The following is a 22,775-nucleotide window of genomic DNA, read 5'->3' as shown; positions in this document are numbered from 1 at the left end:
CACATATCAGAGCACTATTCATTTTTAACACCATAAGCCTGTTAGGCTTATTTTACCTATTTTAATATTTACTTGTTAATGGGCATTAGGAGTTGTTTCTACCTTTTGATTACTATACATACTGCTGCTGTACTCTGGGGGACAAGTACCTATTTAAACCTGCTTTCAGTTCATAAGGGGCATCATAAAATTTAGGTTACTGGATCATGTGATTCATAAAATAATGCTATGTTTAATGTCTTCAGAAATCACCAAACTGGATTCTAAAGAGGCTGTACTATTTTAAATTCCCATTATCGAAGATAAGAGTTCCACCCAGGTGGTGGTGGCACACTGCTTTTAATCCCAGCACTTGGGAGGCAGAGGCAGGTGGGTCTCTCTGAGTTCAAGGCCAGCTTGGTCTACAAGAGCTACTTCCAGAACAGCTAGGGCTGTTACACAGAGAAACCTTGTCTGACGAAGGAGGGGAGGGACCAAGAAGCAAAAAACAACACAACAAAAAAGATAAGAGTTCCAGTCTTTCTCTCTGCACCTCTTCTTCCTATCCCCCACCACACATACTTCTTGAGAAAGATTTTTGCTACATCACCCAGGAAAGACTGGAATCTATGTAGCCCATGAGCTCTCAATCTGTAGATCAAGGCCTCTTTAGGGGCCAAAGGACTCTTTCATGGAGGGGGTGGGGGTGCCACATATCAGATTTATATTACAATTCATAACAGTAGCAAAATTACAATTATGAAGTAGCAGCAAAAATAATTTTATAGTGGGGGGGGTTCACCACAATATGAAGAACTGTCTTAAAGGGTCAAAGTATTAGGAAGGTTGAGAACCACTAATGTAGCCCATGCTGGTCTGAATTCATCTTCCTGTCTAACCTCCCTCCCGAGGGTTTGGATTTCAGGTATGGACTACCACATCAGTGAGCTGTAGTTCTTTATATAGTCATACACACACACGCACGCACGCACGCACACGCACGCGCACACACACACATATATATAATTTATTTAATCCTAATATTAATCCTTGATTATGACATGCAAAAAAATTCTCATTTTCTCATTTTGTGAACAGTGCTTTTAGTTCTTGCTACTTTCAATACTTTTGTGTACCTCAAAACAGACTAGTGGGATGTATACTGTTTGTATATATAAAACTAAGTTCAACCCAAAATAGCATACTGTTTAGCACCTAACACCTGCTCAAAACCTCTTAGACATTGTCTTTGTTGGTATTGTTACTTCTTTTAAGCTACGAAGAGTAAGTGGAAGAGCTCCAAAACGCCACAGGACAGGTGGGAGCATAAAAAAAGCAGAAAGTCAGTCTGTGAGCATGCCGAAGATAACAATATTGTATCTGCCCTCAAGAAATGGGTTTAACTTCCCGCTAGACTCCAAACCACGCACCATCGCAAGTCCCGCCCCACCCCGCCCGCCCCGCCCCGCCGCCCCGCCCCGCCGCCCCGCCCGCCCCGCCCCGCCGCCCCGCCCCGCCGCCCCGCCCAATCCCAAAGCCACTTCCTGCCCGCCCCCTGCCAGCCGTCAGCTATCATGCGCATGCGCCTTGCCGGTGTTTTGCCTGCCAATAGACAGCGAGAACGGACAACGCCCTACTTCCGGCGCGGGGTAGACAGGCACGGCGCTCAGCGATGATGTCAGCTCCGGTTGCCTTGCTGAGTCGGAAGTGAAAACCTTTTGGTCGCTGTGGCTGTGAGGTGTCGTCGTTGCTGCCCTTTCAGGCTCTGGTAAGACAGAAGGTATCTTCAGGGGAGGAGGACTGCGACCGGGGTTTTCAGCCAAGCAGCTCCCTGTCCAGGCTTCTGCACACTTGCTGTTCTCCAGTGCTTGCCTGACCTGGGTTCCTCTTCTTGAACTTCGACCCTGTCTGATCTGGAAACCCTTACGGTGCTCCAGCGTCGGGTGTCTCTGCACGTGTTTTTCTTCTTTACTAAACCCCCGCTAGAAAAGGCCTGAGTCTTGGCTGTGACTGTCTTTTGGCGTCTTTTATCTAGGACCTGCGCAGGGTGGGTGGGTCCCCGGGTCTCCCTCCTCCCCACGAATCTCCTGTCAAACCCCGAGATAAATATATGGAGTAGACGACAGAAAACCAGATGCTAACGGGAAGAAATGAAACCCGAATCAGAGTGATTAAACCAGTTGGATACATGTAGCAAGATGTTGACGTTTAAGGCGAGTGATGGGCTAGTCGCTGTAACTCTTCTGGGATTCCGCTCTAGTGTTTCTTGGATTGAGAAATCATTTTTCAGATTATGTGACCACAGCCCATAAGCGTTGTATTTAGTGGTGTTCCCTTTAGTATGCGTTTTTTTCTTCAAGAGCAAGAATGGGTTTTTTCTCACTCACTCTTTTGATTCCAGAGAAAAGACTATAAAATGGGACCCAAGACAGGATGCTAGGGTTTGATGGGGTTTTGTTTTTTGTTTGTTTGTTTGTTTGTTTGTTTTGTTTTTGATTGGGGAGTGCATGTGTTTCCGTTGATGAGGTCCTTCTAGCTTGCAGATAAATGTGTTACAAGGATTTTTGTTGTGATACCATGTATAGCACTGAAGGTATTTCCAGGGAGAGCATGTTACTCTGGAAACATTTTTAATTCCAAAATAGAGACTTCGTGGAGTATGATTTAATACAGCTTAATTTGGGCAGGGGAAAGGGATTGCCGGGATTGGAACACAAGTGCTGGTGTTTGTATGCTTTAGCTCTGACCTATACCCCACCTCACCCAACCCTACGCACAGAGCTTGGTTTCAACAGTCTCGGTTTTTCAGTGTTGCTGGTAGTTCCACTGTAAAAACTGCTCACAGGAGCCAATAGTGACCTTAAAGGATTAGCAGTACTCTACCTAAGTAAAAGTTTAAATCAGGAGAGGATGGAAGAATTTTATGGAACCAATGATAGACATTTCTTTTGTTGTTTTTTTTTTTGTTTGTTTTTCGAGACAGGGTTTCTCTGTGGTTTTGGAGCCTGTCCTGGAACTAGCTCTGTAGACCAGGCTGGTCTCGAACTCACAGAGATCCACCTGCCTCTGCCTCCTGAGTGTTGGGATTAAAGGCGTGCGCCACCATCGCCCGGCGACATTTCTTACAGATATAGACTTCTGCAGTAGGTATACAGAGTGAAGTTTGTTATCAAGAAAGACTTATTAAAAATGAATTAAAACCAAAGGCTTTGAAAGACTGGTGGGTGTACCATCCCAAAACCTAACAATGGATGGGTGTGTTTCTCTATGGCTGTTGAAAACAAAAGGTTTGTTATTTTTATTACTGCTACTGTTTCTTTTTTTAAAGGATATTTTACTTTTACTTATGTGTCCATGTGTGCTTCTGTATATGTGTGTGCCATATGTGTGCAGATGCCCCCCAGAAGTAGAAGGCATTGGATCCCCAAGAGCTGGAGGTACAGGAACTTAAGAGCTACCCAGCATGGGTGCTGGGAACTCAAGTGCTCTTAGCTGCTAAAGCCATTTCTCCAGGCTTTTCTTTCTTTCTTTCTTTCTTTCTTGGAAAGACTTTTTTTTTTTAAATTTTTCTTTATGTGTATGGCTGTGTATCTGTAAGAGTGTGCAGATACCTACAGAGAGCAGAAGGCGTTGTGAGACCCCTTGGAGTTGTAGTTGCAGGCATCTGTGAACTGTCCTGTTATGGGTACTGGGGTCCAGCCCTGATCGTCTGATAGAGCAGGAAGCTCTCCTGAATGAACTGTCTCTTCAATCCCTTATTTATTTCTGAGTCAAGGTCTCACTGTGTCAAGATCCTCTTGCGTCCCCTTCCCAAGTCAAGGATTACAGGAGTGTACCACTACACTCAAACAGAAATTTAAAATAGGCAAAGTGAGTATGAAAGCAAACAGAATACCCAGGCGCCATCTTATGAGACAGTTCTTTCTTTCTAGGTACTTTTATTTACGTGTGCAAGCTCAGTGACTAAATCTAAATTGAATCTCCACAGAGATTCTCAATTAGGTGATCAGCCCTCCTTCTCCCTATAGCCTTATTTCTAGAGAAAGAAGTCTCTGTACCAATTTTAAGCAAATATGAAAAAGATGAGTTTAGTAGGGTAGGCAAAACCCTGTTGTTGTTGTTGTTGTTGTTGTTGTTGTTGTTAGTGTTTGTTCTAGTCTTTCTGTTGTTGGTATAATACACTCTGACCGAAAGCAACCAAAAGGAAGAAGAGGATAATTTGCACACTTCTAGTCACAGTTCATCATTGGGGGAAGTCGGGCAAGAATTCAAGTAAGGCCTTGAGGCAGAAATAATGGGGAAATGCTGTTTGCTAGCTGCTGCTTAGCTGGTTTTCTTTTTTTGTTTTGTTTTGCTTCTTTCTTTCCAGACAGGGTTTCCCAGTAGCAATGGAGTCAGTCCTGAAACTTGCTCTGTAGACCAGGCTGGCTTCGAACTCACAGAGATCTGTCTGCCTCTGGAGTGCTGGGATTAAAGACATGTACCACCACCGCCTGGCTTAGCTAGCTTTCTTATGCATCTAGGACTAACTGCCTAAGAAATGGTGCCATTCACATGGAGCTGAGTGCTCCTGTATCAATTAACAATCAAGACAGTCCCCCCCAAAGAAATGTCCACGTGCCTTTCTGATCTGGGCATGCTCCCGATCAAGGCTTTCCTCTCAGATGTCTCTAGGCTATACCAAGTACAACTAAAACTAACGAGGACAACATCCGAGGTGACAGCAGGCTTATTTGCATTCTCTGTTCTACTCATGCTTGGGTGCTAAAGAGCACAGTGTCTGGCCTGGTAACTTAACCTACTGCTGCATCTCAAGACAAGTAGAGAAGTCTGGACCTTGATACAGATTTCAAGTACTGCTGTGATTATGCAGGGCTCGGGAGTACCTGAAGATTGGGCCATCTAGTGAATGTTTGCTTAGACTTTGTGGTTTTCAAGGATAATGTAGTACTTCTGCAGATAAGTAGACTTCAGCCACAGAAGAAAGAAAACCCAATATGAACTTCTACTCAAAACAGGGCAGTGTAGGAATGCAATGTAGAAGTTTTTAAATCCCAATATAAACAAGGATAGGATGTAATGGAAGGTTAGCTTCTCTGTGTAATGGAAGAGTATAGAATTAAGGAACTACTGCGTTTGTGGAACTAAATTCCCTCTCTTGATAGTCTTGAGAACTGGTATCCTTGGCTTTCTGTATTCTTGGCTTTCAGCTTCCTTTTTACATATGTGATGCAGGTTGTTGTCTCATGTCTAATGATCTGGACCCTTCAAATTTGTGTGTGTGTGGCCTTTTTTTTTTCTTTTCTTTCTTTTTTTTTTTTTTTTTTTTTCCTAGACAAGGTTTCTCTGTAGCTTTGGAGCCTGTTCTGGAACTAGCTCTTGTAGACCAGACTGGCCTTGAACTAACAGAGATTCACCTGCCTCTGCCTCCGGAGTGCTGGGATTAAAGGCATATGCCACCACGGTCTAGCTCAGGAACTCTCTTTATAGACCAGGCTGACCTCAGACTCACAGAGATCTGCCTGCCTCTGCCTTCCAAATGCCAGGATTAAAGGCATGTGCCACAACACCTGACTTTTCAGTTATATTTTTAAAAAAATTTACTCAAGCCAGACATGGTTATCTGTGCCTCTAATCTTAGCACTTGGAGACTAAGGCAGAAGAATCACTCTAAGTTCAAGGCCAGCCTGAGTGAAACAGTGAGACCCTGCTTCAGTTAACAACAGCAAAAGCCTGGAGATGACTTAGTGCATAAGAGCTATTGATATTCAAGCTTGAGGACCTGAGTTTAAGTCCTCGATTTAAAGACTAGATGTGTCCACATGTACCCCTGTAACTCTGGCACTATGGGGAGTAGAGATGGGAGACTTGGTAGTGCTCGCTGGCCGTCATCTCAGCTCCAGCTTCAGTAAGAGATCCTGTCTCAAGTGAATAAGAGACTGATCAGAGACCCCAGCGTCTTCCATGGGCCTCCATACCTGTGTACATATATGCCACACACCTGTACATACATGTACATACACACACACTTCAAGCGGGCATATACAATTAGAGTTCTGTTTTCCTGTTAGTAACTTAATTTGGGGGTAGCCATTTTTTAGATGGTGTAAAGGTGACAGCTCTGGGCTTGTGTTTTACTAGCCTAGCAATACAAGAAGGAAGAGTTCCCTTCTCGATAGATTCAGCCAGAAGTCCAAAGACAATGTTCACTGATTCCTATAACCCTTGATAGGATCTTTTGCCCATTCATGGATCAGTCACTTTGTCCTCTATGCCCTTTCCTGGAGCTGGTGGATGAGATCAACATATCTGGACATATGTCTTGAGTGGAATTGATACTCAGAGGAAAAACCAAGGGTGTCATGTTGAGGAAAAAGATGGTACTATTCCAGAGACAAGATATCAAGAGTTCACTATAGTTTTTGCCATCTTTTAGAGTTTGGGATACCTTGGTGGGGCACCAGAGGTAGTGAGCCAACAATGAGACAGTTCAGGATGGCACCACATGAACTAGAGATGAGCTAAGCTTATCCAGTGGCTACATAGGAGAAAGGCCTCTCAAGGACCGTTCGTTCCAACATAAAATATGATATTTTCTATTAAGCTCAACTAAATATACATGGCAAAAAAAAAAAAGGAAAGGAAAGCAGCATCTAAGAGTTCATTTCCTTAGAGTGGTAGGAAAGCTCAGGACTATCCTAAGAGGAGGTGAGACTGGCTAGCTGTCACTGTGGTTAATTAGCTTTTAACTCTGCGGCAGGAAATTTAACAGAGGCCATGAAGCAACTCATAGAAATACCTCAGAAGTGCCAAGAAGTGATATAAGCTCTCTTTCTCTAGTAATTAAGGGTAAATTTTCCAATTTGTACTAGCTTTTGTTAATGTGATTTTGTAAGAGACCTTACTTCCATGAACTGAAGGTAAGCTAAGCGTGGTGATTTGTTCCTATAATCTCAGCACTGGGGAGGCTGAAACAAGAGGATCACAAATTCAGGCCAGCCTTGGAAAGACCATGAAATGGTGACACACTCTGTAATTCTAGCACTCAGGAGGCAGAGACAGGAGGAGCATGAGTATGAAGCTAGCCATCAAGTTCCAGGAAAGCTTTGGCTTTATAATGAGGCCTGTCTCAAAAATACAGACTAGTTAACTAAAAGTAGATCGAATCTTCCTCCTCCTCCCTGTCCTGTCCCCTCATCTTTGAGGTGTTATATCTATTTTATGTTAGTCTACCTGACAGTTGAATTTTTTTTTAAATATAAAAAATAGATAAGCAGTAAAAATTAGTATAGGATCAAAAAAAAAAATAGTCAAGCATGATGAACGCTAGTAATCCCAGCACTCTGAAGGCTGAGGCAGGGGGATTATGAGTTCAAGGCCAACCTAGGCTGTATAGTGAGATCCTATCCCATTTTGACAGAAAAGAAAAACATCAAATAAGAATGAAAAATTTTAGTTGAAAAAGGTTCCGTAATTTTGTTTTTGTTTTTATTAATTTTATATTTATTTTATGTGTGTGGGGTGTTTGCCTGCTCTTATTTCTGTGTACCATGTGCATGTCTGGTGACTGGAGGCCAAAAGAGGGCATCAGATGACCTGGGATTAGAGTTACAGTAGTAAGCTGCCATGTGGGTGCCGGGAATTGAACCTGAGTCTTCTAGAAGAGCAGCTGGTACTCCGAATCAATGAGCCATCTCTCTAGCTCCAGATCTGTAGGTTGTTTTTTTGTTTGTTTGTTTGTTTTTGTTTTTTGGATTTTTCAAGACAGGGATTTTTCTCCGTAGCTTTTGGAGCCTGTCCTGGAACTAGCTCTTGTAGACCAGTCTGGCCTCGAACTCACAGAGATCCACCTGCCTCTGCTTCCCGAGTGCTGGGATTAAAGGCGTGCGCCACCACCGCCTGGCCCAGATCTGTAGTTTTAACCTATCAGTAGAATTAGGTTACTTAATATACACGAGAGACCTACAAACATACAGCTAATCCTATTCTGGCCTTGATTCAGCGTTCCAAATCTGAGTGTCAAGACAGGCATGGTGTTTCATGCTTGTAATCCTAGCATTTAAGTGTTTGCAAGATTAGGAGTTCAAGGTTCTCCTCGCTACATAGTGAGCTTGAGTGTGTGTCACCGCCTCATGTAATATGAAAGCCTACCTTTTAGAAAAGGGTTTGTTCTTGTGTAGCATAGGAATTCCCAGCTTCAGCGCTTTGTAGCGGTCTTGGCAGGTACCACCTTGTTCTCTGCATGTGAATGAAGACTAGTCTGCTGGCTTAAAAACTTACGGGAAGGACTGAATAAGCATGGGTTGAAACTGGACTCTCTGAACATGGCGGACAATGAAGGCTGATGAGAAGCCAAGGACAATGGCACTAGGTTTCGATCCTAATACATGAACTGGCTTTGTGGGAGCTTAGCCTGTTTGGATGCTCACCTTCCTGGGCCTGGATGGAAGTGGGAGGACCTTGGTCTTCCTGTAGGGCAGGGAATTTGGACTGCTCTTCAGTATCGAGAGGGAAGGGGAATGGACTGGGGGGAGGAGAAGAGGAGTGGGGATGGGGGAGGGGAGTGGGGGGAAGGGGCAATATGTGGGAGGAGGGGGAGGGAAATGGGAAACGGGGAGCAGTTGGAAATTTTAATTAAAAAAGAAAAAAAAACTTACGGGAAATCCATAATTCTTGTGGTATGTCTCAGGCCTATGGTTACAGTTAATGGAGAATTGCAATCACTGACTGTTTGAGCCTTTTGAGTTTTAGCTGTGTCCAGCTGGTTGGTTTGTAACCACCTTACCAAATATGTCTTGAGTTTGGGAACAGGAATTGGCATGTCTTAACTTCAAAGCATTTCAAAGGCATAGTGCTCAAGAAATGGGAAAAGAAACAATGATGGGTGTGCTACAGTGATTGTGTTGTCTGCCCTTCTGAATCTAACTCCTGTCCTTTGCATAGCCCCTCCCCCTAGGGCTGGATGGAGGATACCTTAAAGTGAAATGACAGACCAGGAGAATAACAACAACATCTCAAGTAACCCCTTTGCTGCTCTTTTTGGCTCCCTGGCTGATGCCAAGCAGTTTGCAGCAATCCAAAAAGAGCAGCTGAAGCAGCAATCTGGTAAGTAGAGGAGCCAGTAGCAGCAGATGCCATGACCTAGAACCGGGTCTTCCAGAGGAAGGATTCTTTAGAAAATTAACCGCAATTAGAACTTAAGTTTGGGGCGGAAGTTGTTTTGCTTTATTTTCTGTCTGTTTGTCTGTCTGTCTGTCTGTTTTGGTTTGTTGTTGGTTTTCATGGCTTGTTTTGTTCAAGGGACTTCCCCGTGCTGTCCACTCACTCACGTAAAAAGAGCTTGCCTGACAGGTGGTTCCACGGGGCAGATGACAGCTGTGATCCCAAACTGTCGAGTGGTTTCATTAAAGGAGAAAGGAATTGCCTAGTGGTAGCTTTAACATAGGAAACCAAGGCGGTGTGGTGAGCCAGCTGCATGCAGTTGTAGAAACCATATATAAGAGAATCATAAATGGTTTCTGATATTTTAACAACAACAAAAAAGGATTGTTCTTAACCCAGCACTTCATAAGAACTCTTGGGTGAAGTGTATCTTTGGTTCTGCTGAGTGGCCCCCCTTGTAACTCACTGCTGTTAGAACAGACTGCTAAGAATCTAATCCTTAGTTTTAATATGAAAAAAGAAAAACAAAACTCAGAATAATCTCTCAATAGCCAGAAAAATGGCTTTCCTCATTTGGAACTGAATTTAAGATCCAGTACAGCTTCTTTCTGTCTGGAGACAGACCAGAGGGATTAGAATATATTTCTGAAACACATTGTCTACTGGGAGAGTCACATTGATTCAAACTAGAAATGACCCTCCCTTCCCCAAAAATAGTGGGGTTTTTTTTCCTTTGATAAAAGGGAGAAATAGTTTATATTTTTCCTTCATTTATTTAAAAAGTGTATAGTTTGGGTCCACTGCTGAGTTTGGCCTTGCTTTGCAATTAGGATCAAATAGACAGGAGGGAGAAGCAGCAGGCAGGGGCAGACGAGCTGGTGGATGAGCCTAGAGAAGTAAGCACAAGGCTTCTTCGCTGGCTGGGAACAGGCTGGAGCCGAGAGCACTGTGAGTGGCAAGCTGTAGGAATAAGGCGAGAACATGCCATTCTTACTGGCTTGGGACCTCCTCACCTCAGTTAGTTTACACTGGGTTCCTCGTGCCACCTGGTCCAACCTGTTTGTCACCAGCAGTTAGTATTCTGCCAGAACCTTTGGCCTCCTATGCTGATCTTCAAGTCTGCCAAACTTATACAGGGAAACATCTCTTACTTCTCAGAGTTTGGTCCAGATTTTCAGAATAGCACTTTGTCAAGAAAGAAAAGAAGTCAGCCGGGTACAGGAGGCGTACACCTTTAATCCCAGCACTCAGGAGGTGGAGGCAGGCAGATCTCTGACTTTGAAGGCAGCCTGGTTTACAGAGCAAGTTCCAGGACAGCCAGGGCTATGCAGAGAAACCCTGTCTTTAAAAAAAAGGAAAGTTGTCCACCTATAAAACATAAAACAGGGCTGGAGAGATGGCTCAGAGGTTAAGAGCATTGCCTGCTCTTTCAAAGGTCCTGAGTTCAATTCCCAGCAACCACATGGTGGCTCACAACCATCTCTAATGGGGTCTGGTGCCCTCTTCTGGCCTGCAGGCATACACACAGATAGAATACTGATACATAATAAATAAATAAATATTTAAAAAAAAACATAAAACATTAAAGGATGTCAGTTGATAAGAAAAAAAAGGTAGGAAAAAACTAGAAGACAAGGTGTGACAGTAATTTAAATACCAAATGATAAAAATTCCAGTCTTAGTAATCTATAGGAAAATGCCCATTGAAACTACAGTTAGGGGCTGTCGAGATGGCTCAGTGACTAGAGGCACCTGTTTCCAAGCCTGATGTCCTGAGTTCGGTCCCTGGAGCCCTCATGGTGGAAAAAAAGAAGACTACAGCAAGGTGTCCTCTGACCATGCATGTGCTCTGTAGCAAGCATGCAACCAACATACACATGCTAAAGAAATGTAATAAAAACTTAAACAATTACATTTTTGTTTGTTTGTTTAAAATGTCATTCTTTATTTTTGGTCATGAACATATTTTAACAGCCTTGGTTTATGTGTATAACTATAACATCAAAAGCATTGCAATTTTTTAAAAAAGCAATACAGCCGGGTGATGGTGGTGCATGCCTTTAATCCCAGCACTTGGAAGGTAGAGACAGGCGGATCTCTATGAATTTGAGGCCAGCCTGGTCTACAAAGTCAGTTCCAGGACAGCCAGAACTGTTACCCAGAGAAACCTTGACTCAAAAGACAAAAACAAAACAAAAAAAAAATGCAATCTTATTAGAAAATTCCTCAATGTTCACTAATGTTTACTTCACTTTAAGTAATTGTAAGTAGCTGGGTGGAACGATGTGTTTCCACATACACTGACAGTTATAATCAGGGCCTGTATATAGAAACATTGTTTTAACCTACATACATGTCTTACACAACAATAATAAGTAATTTTTTAAGCCTACACAAGTATCAGCAGTGGTACTGGCTCCTGGGACTTAAAAGCAGAATCTCTTCATCCACACATGATATGAAGTGTCCACCTGGGAGAATTAGGAGAATGCATGCAGCAGGGTTAGAGAGGCACTGAGTAGGTTTGTGATGGTGGCACTGTCCTCACATTAAGTAGCAGAGCAATCGGGGCATGGTAACTGTTGCCACTCCACATTAACTAGTCCTCAGTGGCAGGTACTGCCTAGTCCCTCATTTCATACAGAGCAGGTGCTTAAAACATGTTGGCTGGACTGGAGAAATGGCTCAGGTTAAGAGCATTGGTTGCTCTTCCAGAGGTCCTGAGTTCAGTTCCCAGCAACCACATGTTGGCTCACAACCATCTATAATGAGATCTCATGGCCTCTTCTAACATTGTATACATAGTAAAAAAAAAAAAAAAAAAAAATTGTGGACCCATGTGTAAGAGTATGATCTCAGGACCCAATAAAGAAACAACAGCTTGACTTAAAATAGTTCACATATTTATATCTCCCTAAAGAAAGCTTGTATGTGTCTGGTAGATGTTGAATTGATGGCATAATGTTAAAAACTGGCCAGAATTAACCCAGCACCCAAGGCTCCCAACATGTAATGTTAAAACATCTCCACTGAAGGGATTTCAGTAATCTAAAACTTCCATACCTGACTGGCCAAACCAGTCTCCCTATAGTTAAAGAAGTACAAGGAGTTTCTAAGATCAGGAATCGTGTGTTTCGCTTTCCTCAAATGAAACAGTAAATGCTACAGAGATAGCACGATTTGTCAAGTCAACATCAAAGCCCAAAAACAAAAGAACAAGGTTATTTTCAACTGTGTTAATAGAACTGCCAAAGTTTACAGTTCAGACTCGCTTCCACCTGCTTTTGGATACCTTGTCAGTCTCGTCTCCTTTTGCATCATGAGGACACTCATGAGCCCACGCTCCCCTTGGCCCGGTGGCATCTATTGCCACATCAATGACCGAATCTGGAGTCATCCATCTCAGGAACATAAGAAAAAGATAGCTGAACACAGCCAGCAAAGCAAAGCTGTGGCCTGTAAGTGGGCCGCAGTGAGAGACAAGCCTGTTCAGCCTCTTATGCATCGGCAGCACGGCTTCCTTCCCCGCCCTCTCGTACACCTTCTCTGTTCTCTCTGCCACATTCCGCCAGGTGTAGAGAGCCTTTACTGCACTGTGGATATTTTCTGCATCCGGTAACATCCCTGACTTCACTTGGAAAATAGCTTTTTCCAGCCCTTTACACAAAGATCTTACTGAAGGTTCGCATAAAATAATAAGATTCTCTGGAAGGACTTCGGGAATCCCACCAACCTTGGTGCTGACAACCTGTAGACCACAGCTGGCAGCTTCTAGGATTGCCATGCAGAAGGCTTCGGTCAGGGAGGTATTAAGAAAAATATGGCCTTGAATTAAGACATTTCTGACATCTTTGTGTTCTAAAGCTCCCAAAAGATGCACCCTGTCATGTAGTTGGTATCTTTCACGTACTTCTTCCAAAACTATACTCTTTGGTCCCTCTCCTCCAATTAGGAAATTTAACTCGGGATATTTCTGACAGAGTTCGGGTATAATCCCACTGAGCAGGTCGATCCCTTTTCTGTACACAAGTCTGCTCACCACAACAATAGTTACCCCGCTGCCATGCCTCCCAAGTGGCCCTGGGGTGAAGTCAGTAGGATCCACAGCATTAGGAATGACAGACACTCTTTCAGGATTCAGTGCTGCTCGTAGGACAGTGTTTTCCTTACTTGTATAAGAGACACAAATGACGTGGTTTGTGTCACAAAGCGACACAGTTAGAAGCTTGTTTGTGAGCACCGAGCTGACATCAGCAAATCCAAAAAGGGAATGGTCTGTGAAGACTGTCTGAAGCCCCATTGTCTTGGCGTGGAAGAGGGCATCATGGGCCATGGCAGAAAAAGAACTGTGGGAATGGATTATGGTAACTCTCTCCCGAACAAATATGTACCTGAGCAATGGCAGACTGTGAAAGAGAGTCGTGGCTGTAGATTGGTTGTACATGACTCTGAGAGGCAAGTAATAAACTTTGAGGCCATTGGTGAGGTAACGGATGCCCTTTCGATTTCCGTATGCATGGGTGACGATTATGACCTTATGCCCCCTCTCGATGAGGCACTGAGAGAGCTGGTAAATGTGGCTTTCCACACCTCCCATGTTTGGGTAGAAAAAGTCAGACACCATGCATATATTATGTGTTGGGGTGCTGTTGGTGGAAAGACTTCGAGGGCTAAACTGGGAAGGGGTCACTGAGGGGGGCTGGCCATGCCCACCTCCTCCTCTATAGGCCATGCTGAGTTGGTTCAGGAATCAGTTCTCAATGCAAGCCGGTTAAGAAATGTGTCTTCTGCCACCTGAAACTCATACAACAGTCATTTTTCTCCGTATTGAAGGGCAGCAGCGCTCAGTTCCCTTGACGTTTTCCTTGGCCTCTCTTGTAGTTCTGTAGCCCTTTCCTCCACGCGTGCCTTGTTTCAGCGTGGATTCCTCTATTTTTATGCCGCCTCTGTAAGTAGATCACATTTTATTAAAATTAGGAGACATTTTCTCAAACTCCTAGCTAGTTGTGTAGATAAAATCAGTCTCTTCGAGAATAACTTCTGTTAACTTTTAAAATACTTAAGCTCTTTAAAAGTTTTTTGTATTGCGTTCATTTAGTGTATATGTGTAGGGCAGAGAATAACTCGTGGTGTTCAGTTCTCTCCTTCCACCATGTGGGCTCCAAGGGTTGAACGCATGGCACCAAGCTTGGCAGCGAGTGCCTCTATCTGCTGAGCAATCTCACCCACCCTGTGGTTCTCAAGCTCTTTGAGCCAACAATTCTACTTCCCAGATTTTTGTCTTACAAAAATACTCACCCACGTGAACAAAAACAATCAGATTACACTCAGTGCTGTATCTCTTAAGATTATGAAACCCTGGACCAGGTCTCATGTTCATCTGATGAATAAACATGGAGTTTAAGTGACTACATAAGTCATAGTAAAGGCAAAAAGCACATTACTACACACTGTTAAAAGAAATGAGATGGGCTGGGCCAGCTAGTGCTGGCCTATAATCTCAGCTACTCAGGAGGCTAAGGCAGGAGGATCAGAAGTCAGGCCATCCCCCCCGACATAGTTTAAGGCTGGTCTGGGCAATATAAGACACTATATCAAAAACAAAAAACAGGGCTGGGGGATATAGTTCAGTTGGTAAAGTGCTTGCCAATCAAGCACAAAATCTGGGCTTAATCCCAGGTGCAACATGAAAGCAGGTGTGTGTGGTGGTGGAGAAAAGGGGATTACAAGTTCAAGATCATCCTTATAGGGAGTGTGTGGACAATAGGAAACCCTGTTTCAGAAAACACAAACACAAAGCCGGGCGGTGGTGGCGCACGCCTTTAATCCCAGCACTCGGGAGGCAGAGGCAGGCAGATCTCTGTGAGTTCGAGACCAGCCTGGTCTACAGAGCTAGTTCCAGGACAGGCTCCAAAGCCACAGAGAAACCCTGTCTCGAAAAAACCAAAAAAAAAAAGAAAACACAAACACAGTAAGTGGAATGAAGAAAGCCTCTGAATGACTCACAGGAAGGGCTGTGGAGGGCTGGAGAGAAGCTTTGCAGTTAAAGAGTATGTGATGCTCTTGCAAATGGCCTGGGTTTGGTTCCCAACACCCACATGGTGGCTTGTAACCATCGGCAACTCCAGTTCTGGGGCTTCAATGCCATCTCTGACTTCTTCAGCCATAAGGCACACACATGCATTGCATATACATACATTCAGACAAAACACCTATACCAAAAAAAAAATAATTTTTTAAAGCCAGTTGAGAAGCTAGAGAGATGACCCAGTGGTTAAGGGCTGCTCTTCCAGAGGTCCTGGATTCAATTCCTAGCACCCACATGGCAGCTCATAACCATCTATAACTAGTACCATGGGATCTGTTGCCCTTTTCTGGTGTGCAAGCATACTTATAGACAACACATACACATACATGCATGCATGCAAATGTGTGTATGTATGTATATATATAAAATCTTTAAAGCCGGCTGAGAGGCTGGTAAGATTACTCAGTGGGTAAAGGCACTTGCTTTCCAGTCCTGATGGCCTGAGTTTGATCCTTGGAAACTACATAGTGGAAGGAGAAAAAGAACTCCCCCAAGCGGTTCTGAGATCTCCAAATACATGTCATGGCACAGAAACGTACACACACATACAAAAATAAATAAATGGTTAAAAAAATGTTCTAAAGTATGGTACAAATCTGTCACTAACAATAACAAAAAAAAACATGGAGAGATGGCTCAGCATGCGTATTTCCACACAGTGCATACATACTCATTAAAATCATCATTAAAAAATAATCCCAGTGAGATGGCTCAGCAGATAAAGGTCCTGCCACCTTGTCTGATGACCTGAGTTCAGTCCCCACGACCCATCTAGGAGGAGAAAACTAGTTGCTACAGACCGCCTCTGGCCTCCAGGTGCACACTGACACATTCCCACACACAAAAATAAATATCAAAGAGACGAGGAAAGGCAGCTGGAAAGCATAACGATTCTTTAAACAAAAAACAGTGGTAATGAACGCTAGCACAAGAGTCTGGAGCACTGCAGAATTAAGCAGCAATCTAGAAGGTACCAATTGGACAAGCCCTTCTACAGGATATATTCCGGAGTGTAAAATTACCAGAACAAATGTATTCTCCAAGGAAAGGCCATACATTTAAAATAATTACTGTCATTTGATCTATTTGATAATTATTTTTTTCTGTAAAAATGTTGGATAATGTTGCTGATTTTGGCAGAGTGGGGTCCAATTATGGGTAGAAGAAACAAAGCTTACTGTATAGAAGGCCAATTTCAGAAGTCTACACTCAACTTGCCTGGCTTGAGTTGCTCCCTAGTGAGATGAATGTTTCACACCTGCAGTTGTTCTGGCAGTGTGTTTGTCCTAAGGGAGGAGCCTACTGTGTAACAGCTTACGTGTTCTGGCAGATGAGCTCCCAGCAAGCCCAGATGATTCGGATAATAGTGTGTCGGAGAGCCTGGATGAATTTGACTACTCTGTGTCTGAGATTAGCCGCTCCTTCCGGTCACAGCAAGAAATATGTGAGCAACTCAACATCAATCACATGATCCAAAGGATCTTCCTCATTACCCTGGACAACAGTGAGTGGCGGACTTGCACCCACCAATGGGTAGTCTCTTCTTCCCTTTTGGCTTGGTCCAGGGACTGCTTTGGCTCTTAGGAAATTGCTGTCTAATGGTTAAAACCTCCCCGTCCTCCCTGGAGCACAGGGTTTAGTTTAGTAAGTTTTTTTAAAAAAACAGCCAAGAGGTAGTGGCACAACCTTTCATCCCAACACTTGCAAGGCAGAGGCAGGTGAATCTGAGTTCAAGGCCAGCCTGGTCTACAGCGTGAGTTCCAGGACAGCCAGGGCTACACAAGGAAGACCTGTCTCAAAAAAACAAACGGTATTTCTACAGATCTAACTTCTGTTGCCATTTTGGTGCTTACTGGGGTGTGTGACTACATGTCTGTACTACCTTTAAAAGGAAGTAGAAAGAGTAGCTAAACCCGTTTTCTTCTTCCATGGATGCTGAGAAGTCCAGATGTGTTTTACCTCTGTGCCCTGTCTGTAATTTAACCCTAAAGTTAATGCTAGTATCTGGAATTTTCTTCCTAAATGTCATACTGAGGGTCCATAAGAGTATGCTGTGTAGCTCCTTTGTGTATCGATCACTGTAGTGAATTCAGGAGACTTGCTATCAAGGTCATTTGCTGGAAGCTGAGCACAGCTGTACATGCCTTTAGTCTCCACTGCTGGGGAGCTTGAGGCAGGAGGGACTACTTGAGCCTAAAAGTTAAGGACCAGCCTAGGCAGCATAGCAAGACCCTGTCTCAAAGAGGCAAAACAAAACAAAACAGTGTCATGAGGACAGGAACACTACCCTTAACCCATCAGATTAAAACTGTTTCACAGGTGACCCAAACTTGAAAAGCGGGAATGGCATCCCCAGCCGCTGTGTGTATTTGGAAGAAATGGCAGTAGAGCTGGAAGATCAAGACTGGCTTGATATGAGCAATGTCGAGCAGGTACCATTTCTGATTGTGTGCCCTCAGCAAACCACAGCCATGCTGCTAGATCCTGTTCATTCTCCAGACACTACTTGGCTTGGTTCCACCTCTTCCTATTGTGTGTGGTGTTCCTCTCTGCCCACACATCCAAATCCACCCATTGTTTAAGAACCAGTTAAAATACCATCAAAGTTGCCAGAAAAGAGTTGTTCATTCCCTCCTCTGAGTTCCTTATCCACTTCTTATACTTCTTATGGGAACTGTCACTGTCTCTAATGGCTTGTTATTGAACCTCCCCTATCACTCCCATTAGACTCTTAAGTTCCTAAGATAAGCCCATCTCTTTCTCACACACTTTCAAAAAAAAAAAAAAAAACATGAAAATCAGGTTGGGGAGATGGCTCACCAGCAAGTTTGGTTCTCCAGCCCCACATGAAGTTAGCTGTGTCCATATGGGACAACAAATGAGAGGGAGCGAAGAGGGCCTGGGAACTGGCTGACCTTCCAGCTAGCTGAAGAGTGGTGAGCTCCAGGTTTAGTGAGCTCGAAGGAATAAGGTGGAGAGGAAGAGAAAAGGACACCCAGTGTCCTCTGGCCTCTTTCCAGCCCTCAGGAGATCAAGGACAGAAAGCCGTAACTGTTTCCCAGGGTGCCAGAGCCCTAATAAGTGTACTGTACCTTTGAAAACCTGATTACCAGCTGGGCATGGTGGCAGATACTTTTAATACCAGTATTGGGAGTCAGAGGCAAGCAGAGCTCTGTGAATTCACAACCAACCTGGTCTACATAATGAGTTCCAGGACAGCCAGGGTTACTTGAGAAACCCTGTTTTAAAAAACAAAATAAAGAGCCTAGAGAGAGGGCTCAGCTATTAAGAGCATATCCTGCTACAGAGAACCCAAGTTCAATTCCTAGCACCCACGTCATATTGCTCATAGCCGCCTGTAACTCCAGTTCCGGGGGAACCAATGCCTCTGGCTGCCATGAGCACCTATAGGCATGTGCACATACCCATACAGACACAACACATACACATAATTTTTTTAAAAAGTTTAAAGATTGAGTGGTCTGCAGAGCAAGTCAGTTCTCAGAGAGGCTACACAGAGAAACCCTGTCTCAAAAAAAAAATTGAGAGGAAAGACTGATAACTTGGCACTTAACTTTCACATTTAAAGTGTCTCTAAGCCCAACAATCACAGAAAAGTAGATTGCATGTTTTGTCAGTGATTAGTTTTTAAAATTTAATTATTTTTATGTGCATCGGTGTCTGACCTGTGTAAGGGTGTCAGTCAGGTCCTCTGGAACTGTAGAGTCAGTTGTGAGCTCCCACATATGTACGTGCTGAACACTGGTCCTCTGGAAGAACAGTCAGTGTTCTTAACCACTGAGCCATGTCTCCAGCCCTTCAACACTGATTCTTAACACCATTCAACAAGTGACTTTTGGCTGTGACTATCCCAGACACTTGAGTCCTACTTTATAATAACTATGTATATAATTAGGTCCTAACATTTTTAGGATAATTAGATATTGAAACCTACCCTCCCCCTTTATTCTGAACTACGTCTGATTCTTGCCAAAGCATGTATCAAACTTTTTATATCCTAGTGTTCTGGATTTACATTGCAATAGATTAATATTTTTGTTTATTTTTGTTGATAGGCCATCTTTGCTCGGTTATTGCTTCAAGATCCAGGAAACCACTTGATCAGCATGACTTCTTCTTCGACGTTAAATCTCTCTGCTGATAGGGATGCTGGGGAGAGGCACATCTTTTGTTACCTTTACTCCTGTTTCCAAAGAGCCAAGGAAGAGGTAAAGGAATAAGTCCCATGGAGTTTTAGATCATCCTCTTGAGTAGCTTTGGCATGTAAGTGGGAGTTGGGTCAGTGTCTTTCATGTCATGGTATATATGTATGTCTCATGGTGTGTCTGCAGCTTAGTGTTTGTAGCACTATGAGATTGCCATAAACCTTAGTCTCCTCTCTGTGACTTGAGGTTCATCTCTCTTCCCGGTTAAGCCAGTCCCTTCTTCTCTATATCTACCTCTTTAGAAATCACACACTTAGGAAAGACTAAACACCAGATCAGTCAGGTGTGGTGGCACATGCCTGTGTAATTCCAGCACTCATGAGCTTCAACACACCACAAAAATTGCTGCAAATTCAAAAGGCCAGCCTACACTACATAGTGAGACCAAAATAAAACAATGCAAATCAAGCAAAACCCAAATTTGTTAACAGCATTTCCAGTGAGATGAAAATATTGAATTGGGCTGAGCTTGACATCTTCAGGATTAGAATTCTATCAAGTGACCTTTTAACCCAAAGAACAAAGTCTGTCATGAATCATGAATTTTCAGTCCTCAAGAAACCAATACTGCCAGGCAGTAGTGGTACGTGCCTTTAATCCCAGGCAGGCAGAGTCAGGCGGTTCTCCTGACTACAGAGTGAGTTCCAGGACAACCGGGGTTACACAGAGAAACCCTATACAAGAGAGAGAGAAGGGGGGGAGGGAGAGGGAGAGAGCGAGAGAAGAAAGGAAGGAAAGGAAAGGAAGAAAGAAAGGAAAAGAAACCAATACTGGTTTCTTTTCGGGATGTGATGTTTTTGCACCCTATTTACTATACCCACCCTTGCTGCATGTTATAAAACTGTGCTTTTCTCTCTTTGTTGTAGATTACCAAAGTTCCAGAAAACCTGCTCCCCTTTGCAGTGCAGTGCAGGAACCTCACTGTGTCCAACACGCGAACAGTTCTCCTCACTCCAGAGATCTATGTTGACCAAAACATCCATGAGCAACTGGTAGATTTGATGTTAGAAGCCATTCAGGGAGCCCGTGAGTATAGAAGCAAGGTCTTTAACCATCTACATTTGAAACTCCTCTAGTGGTTTTAGTCTCAGAGCCATTATGATTCTGACAGAAATTAAGGAAGATAGCTTATATCTTGGTCTTTAGGCCTCATTACCAGCAGAATTCTGGAGAGGTGGCTCAGAAGTTAAGAGCACTTCTAGCTGCTTTTCCAGGGGACCCTGCTTCAATTCCCAGCATCCACATGGTGGCTCACAATTCTATGTTAGCTCCAGTTCCAGGCAGATCCGCTGTCCTCTTCTGGCCTCCATGAGCACTGCATGCACTTGGTTCACAGGCATACATGCAGGCAAAACACCCACACATGTAAATGAGAGTAAATAACTCATAAAGAGCCAGTGCTTGAAGTGGGCATATAGCTCATTGGTCACGCACTGGTGGAACAGCTGTCCAGCATTCACCGGGTCTTTGGTTCAGTTCCTACACCACAACAGAGATAGACTGACAGAGAGAACATGAAACATGTGTGAAGACATAAAAATTGACATGGTCTCCTTCCTTTCTCGTCTGTCTCCTGTTAGATTTTGAAGATGTAACTGAGTTTTTAGAGGAGGTCATTGAAGCCTTGCTGTTGGATGAGGAAGTTCGAACGTTTCCTGAAGTCATGATTCCAGTGTTTGATATTTTACTAGGCCGAATAAAAGATCTGGAGCTCTGCCAGATCCTACTGTATGCGTATCTGGATATTCTTCTCTATTTCACTAGGCAAAAGGATATGGCCAAGGTAGGTCTCAAAGGCACCATATGCTCATGGTCCTGACTACTTAGTACTTGATGCTTCCTGCCCTGATGACACTAGAGCATTGTCTATAGAAAGCCAGGTATAGTGTCATGTGCCTAGAATCCAAGCACTTGGAAAGTGGAGGCGGGAGGATCAGTGTTATTCTCAGCTACTCTGTGAACTTGGGGCCCTGAGGAGAGGCCTGGTGAAATGGCTCAGTGGGTAAAGGGGCTTGCTACAAAGCCTGAAGACCTAAATTTGATTCCCAGAACGCACATGGTAGAAGAAGAAAGGAGAGAACTAACTCAACACACAAGTTGTCCTCTCGCCTCCACACTGTGTCCATGGGATGCACACACAGACACACAAATACATGTTTAAATTGTTTTCTTATTATTTGAGACTGACCTGGATTTCATAAAACCTGGCCTTTAAAAAGAAAAAGGAAAAGGAAAAAGAAAGCCAGATAGTTGTGGCACATCCCTTTAATCCCAGCACTCAGGAGACAGAAGCAAGTGGATCTCCAAGTTTGAGGCCAGACTGGTCTATAGATCAGTTTCCTGGGCAACCAAGGCTACACAGAGAAACCCTAACTTGAAAAAAACAAAACCAGAAGAAAAAAGAGGAACTGGAGAGATGGCTCTGCAGCTAAGTGCACAGGTTGCTCTTCCAGAGGTCCTGAGTTCAATTTCCAGCAACCACAAGGAGGCTCACAGTCATTGACAATGGGATCTGATGGTCTCTTCTGTCACTCATGCATACATGCACATAGGATACTCATATACATAAAAGACAAATCTTTAAAGAAAGAGAGGTGTGTGTGTGTTCTGTTGTATATATGTGGGTTGGTTGTATTGCATCTCATCCCCTTCATTTCACCATACAGATGGATAAGTCATTTTTATTCTTTTCTACAGGTTTTTTTAGAATACATTCAGCCCAAGGACCCTAGCAATGGGCAGATGTATCAGAAGACCCTGCTGGGAGTAATTCTGAATATCTCGTGCTTGCTAAAGACGCCGGGTGTGGTAGAAAATCATGGCTACTTTCTGAATCCATCTCGTTCCAGTCCTCAGGAGATCAAAGTTCAGGAGGCCAACATTCATCAGGTGGAACTGTTTTCCAGGGTGTCACAGCCCCCTGATTTGAGATGAGCATTTCTTCAGGAACCATGTAGGGAAAAGCTGCTTCAGCCTCTTTGGGAAAGCAAATTGGTCTGATTGGCTTTTGTTATAGTAACACAACGAAATTGCCCTCTTATTGGGAGGGATGGGGTGGCGTGTAATCCTAGCACTTATGAAATAGAGTCGGGACTGGGAGTTCAGGACCGTCCTGCACTAAATAGCCAGTACCAGACAAACCTGTACTATAGGAGAGCCTATCTCAAAATAAAGGAAGGAAGCAAAGAAATTGCCCCCGGTGCATGCCTTTAATCCCAGCACTTAGGAGGCAGAGGCAGGTAGGCCTCAGTGAGTTTAAGACCAGCCTAGTCTACAGAGTGAGTTCTAGGATAGCCAGAGCTGTTACACAGAGAAACCAT

The 22,775-nt window shown here is 43.7% G+C and overlaps 2 protein-coding genes across 2 annotated transcripts in view; one reads left to right on the top strand and one right to left on the bottom strand.

Moving 5' to 3' along the window:
- The first annotated feature begins 1,665 nt into the window (after nucleotides 1-1,665).
- Nucleotides 1,666-22,775, top strand: part of Ube4a (ubiquitination factor E4A) — a 43,164-nt gene continuing 22,054 nt past the window's right edge. The window contains exons 1-8 of the mRNA XM_057768832.1: nucleotides 1,666-1,747; nucleotides 8,923-9,084; nucleotides 16,560-16,733; nucleotides 17,549-17,661; nucleotides 19,306-19,458; nucleotides 20,322-20,481; nucleotides 21,036-21,238; nucleotides 22,153-22,344. Of these exons, the coding sequence (XP_057624815.1) occupies nucleotides 8,964-9,084; nucleotides 16,560-16,733; nucleotides 17,549-17,661; nucleotides 19,306-19,458; nucleotides 20,322-20,481; nucleotides 21,036-21,238; nucleotides 22,153-22,344 (1,116 nt within the window). The 5' untranslated portion in view covers nucleotides 1,666-1,747; nucleotides 8,923-8,963. The remainder of the gene's footprint in view (nucleotides 1,748-8,922; nucleotides 9,085-16,559; nucleotides 16,734-17,548; nucleotides 17,662-19,305; nucleotides 19,459-20,321; nucleotides 20,482-21,035; nucleotides 21,239-22,152; nucleotides 22,345-22,775) is intronic.
- Nucleotides 11,188-22,775, bottom strand: part of LOC130873842 (phosphatidylinositol N-acetylglucosaminyltransferase subunit A-like) — a 36,640-nt gene continuing 25,052 nt past the window's right edge. Inside the window, exon 3 of the mRNA XM_057768833.1 lies at nucleotides 11,188-14,087. Within this exon, the coding sequence (XP_057624816.1) occupies nucleotides 12,404-13,873 (1,470 nt within the window). The 5' untranslated portion in view covers nucleotides 13,874-14,087 and the 3' untranslated portion in view covers nucleotides 11,188-12,403. The remainder of the gene's footprint in view (nucleotides 14,088-22,775) is intronic.

Source organism: Chionomys nivalis, chromosome 4, assembly GCF_950005125.1.
Source record: "Chionomys nivalis chromosome 4, mChiNiv1.1, whole genome shotgun sequence".
Lineage (NCBI taxonomy): Eukaryota > Metazoa > Chordata > Mammalia > Rodentia > Cricetidae > Chionomys > Chionomys nivalis.
The sequence above is the reverse complement of the archived record's forward strand: the minus strand, read 5'-3'. Positions and strand labels throughout refer to the sequence as shown.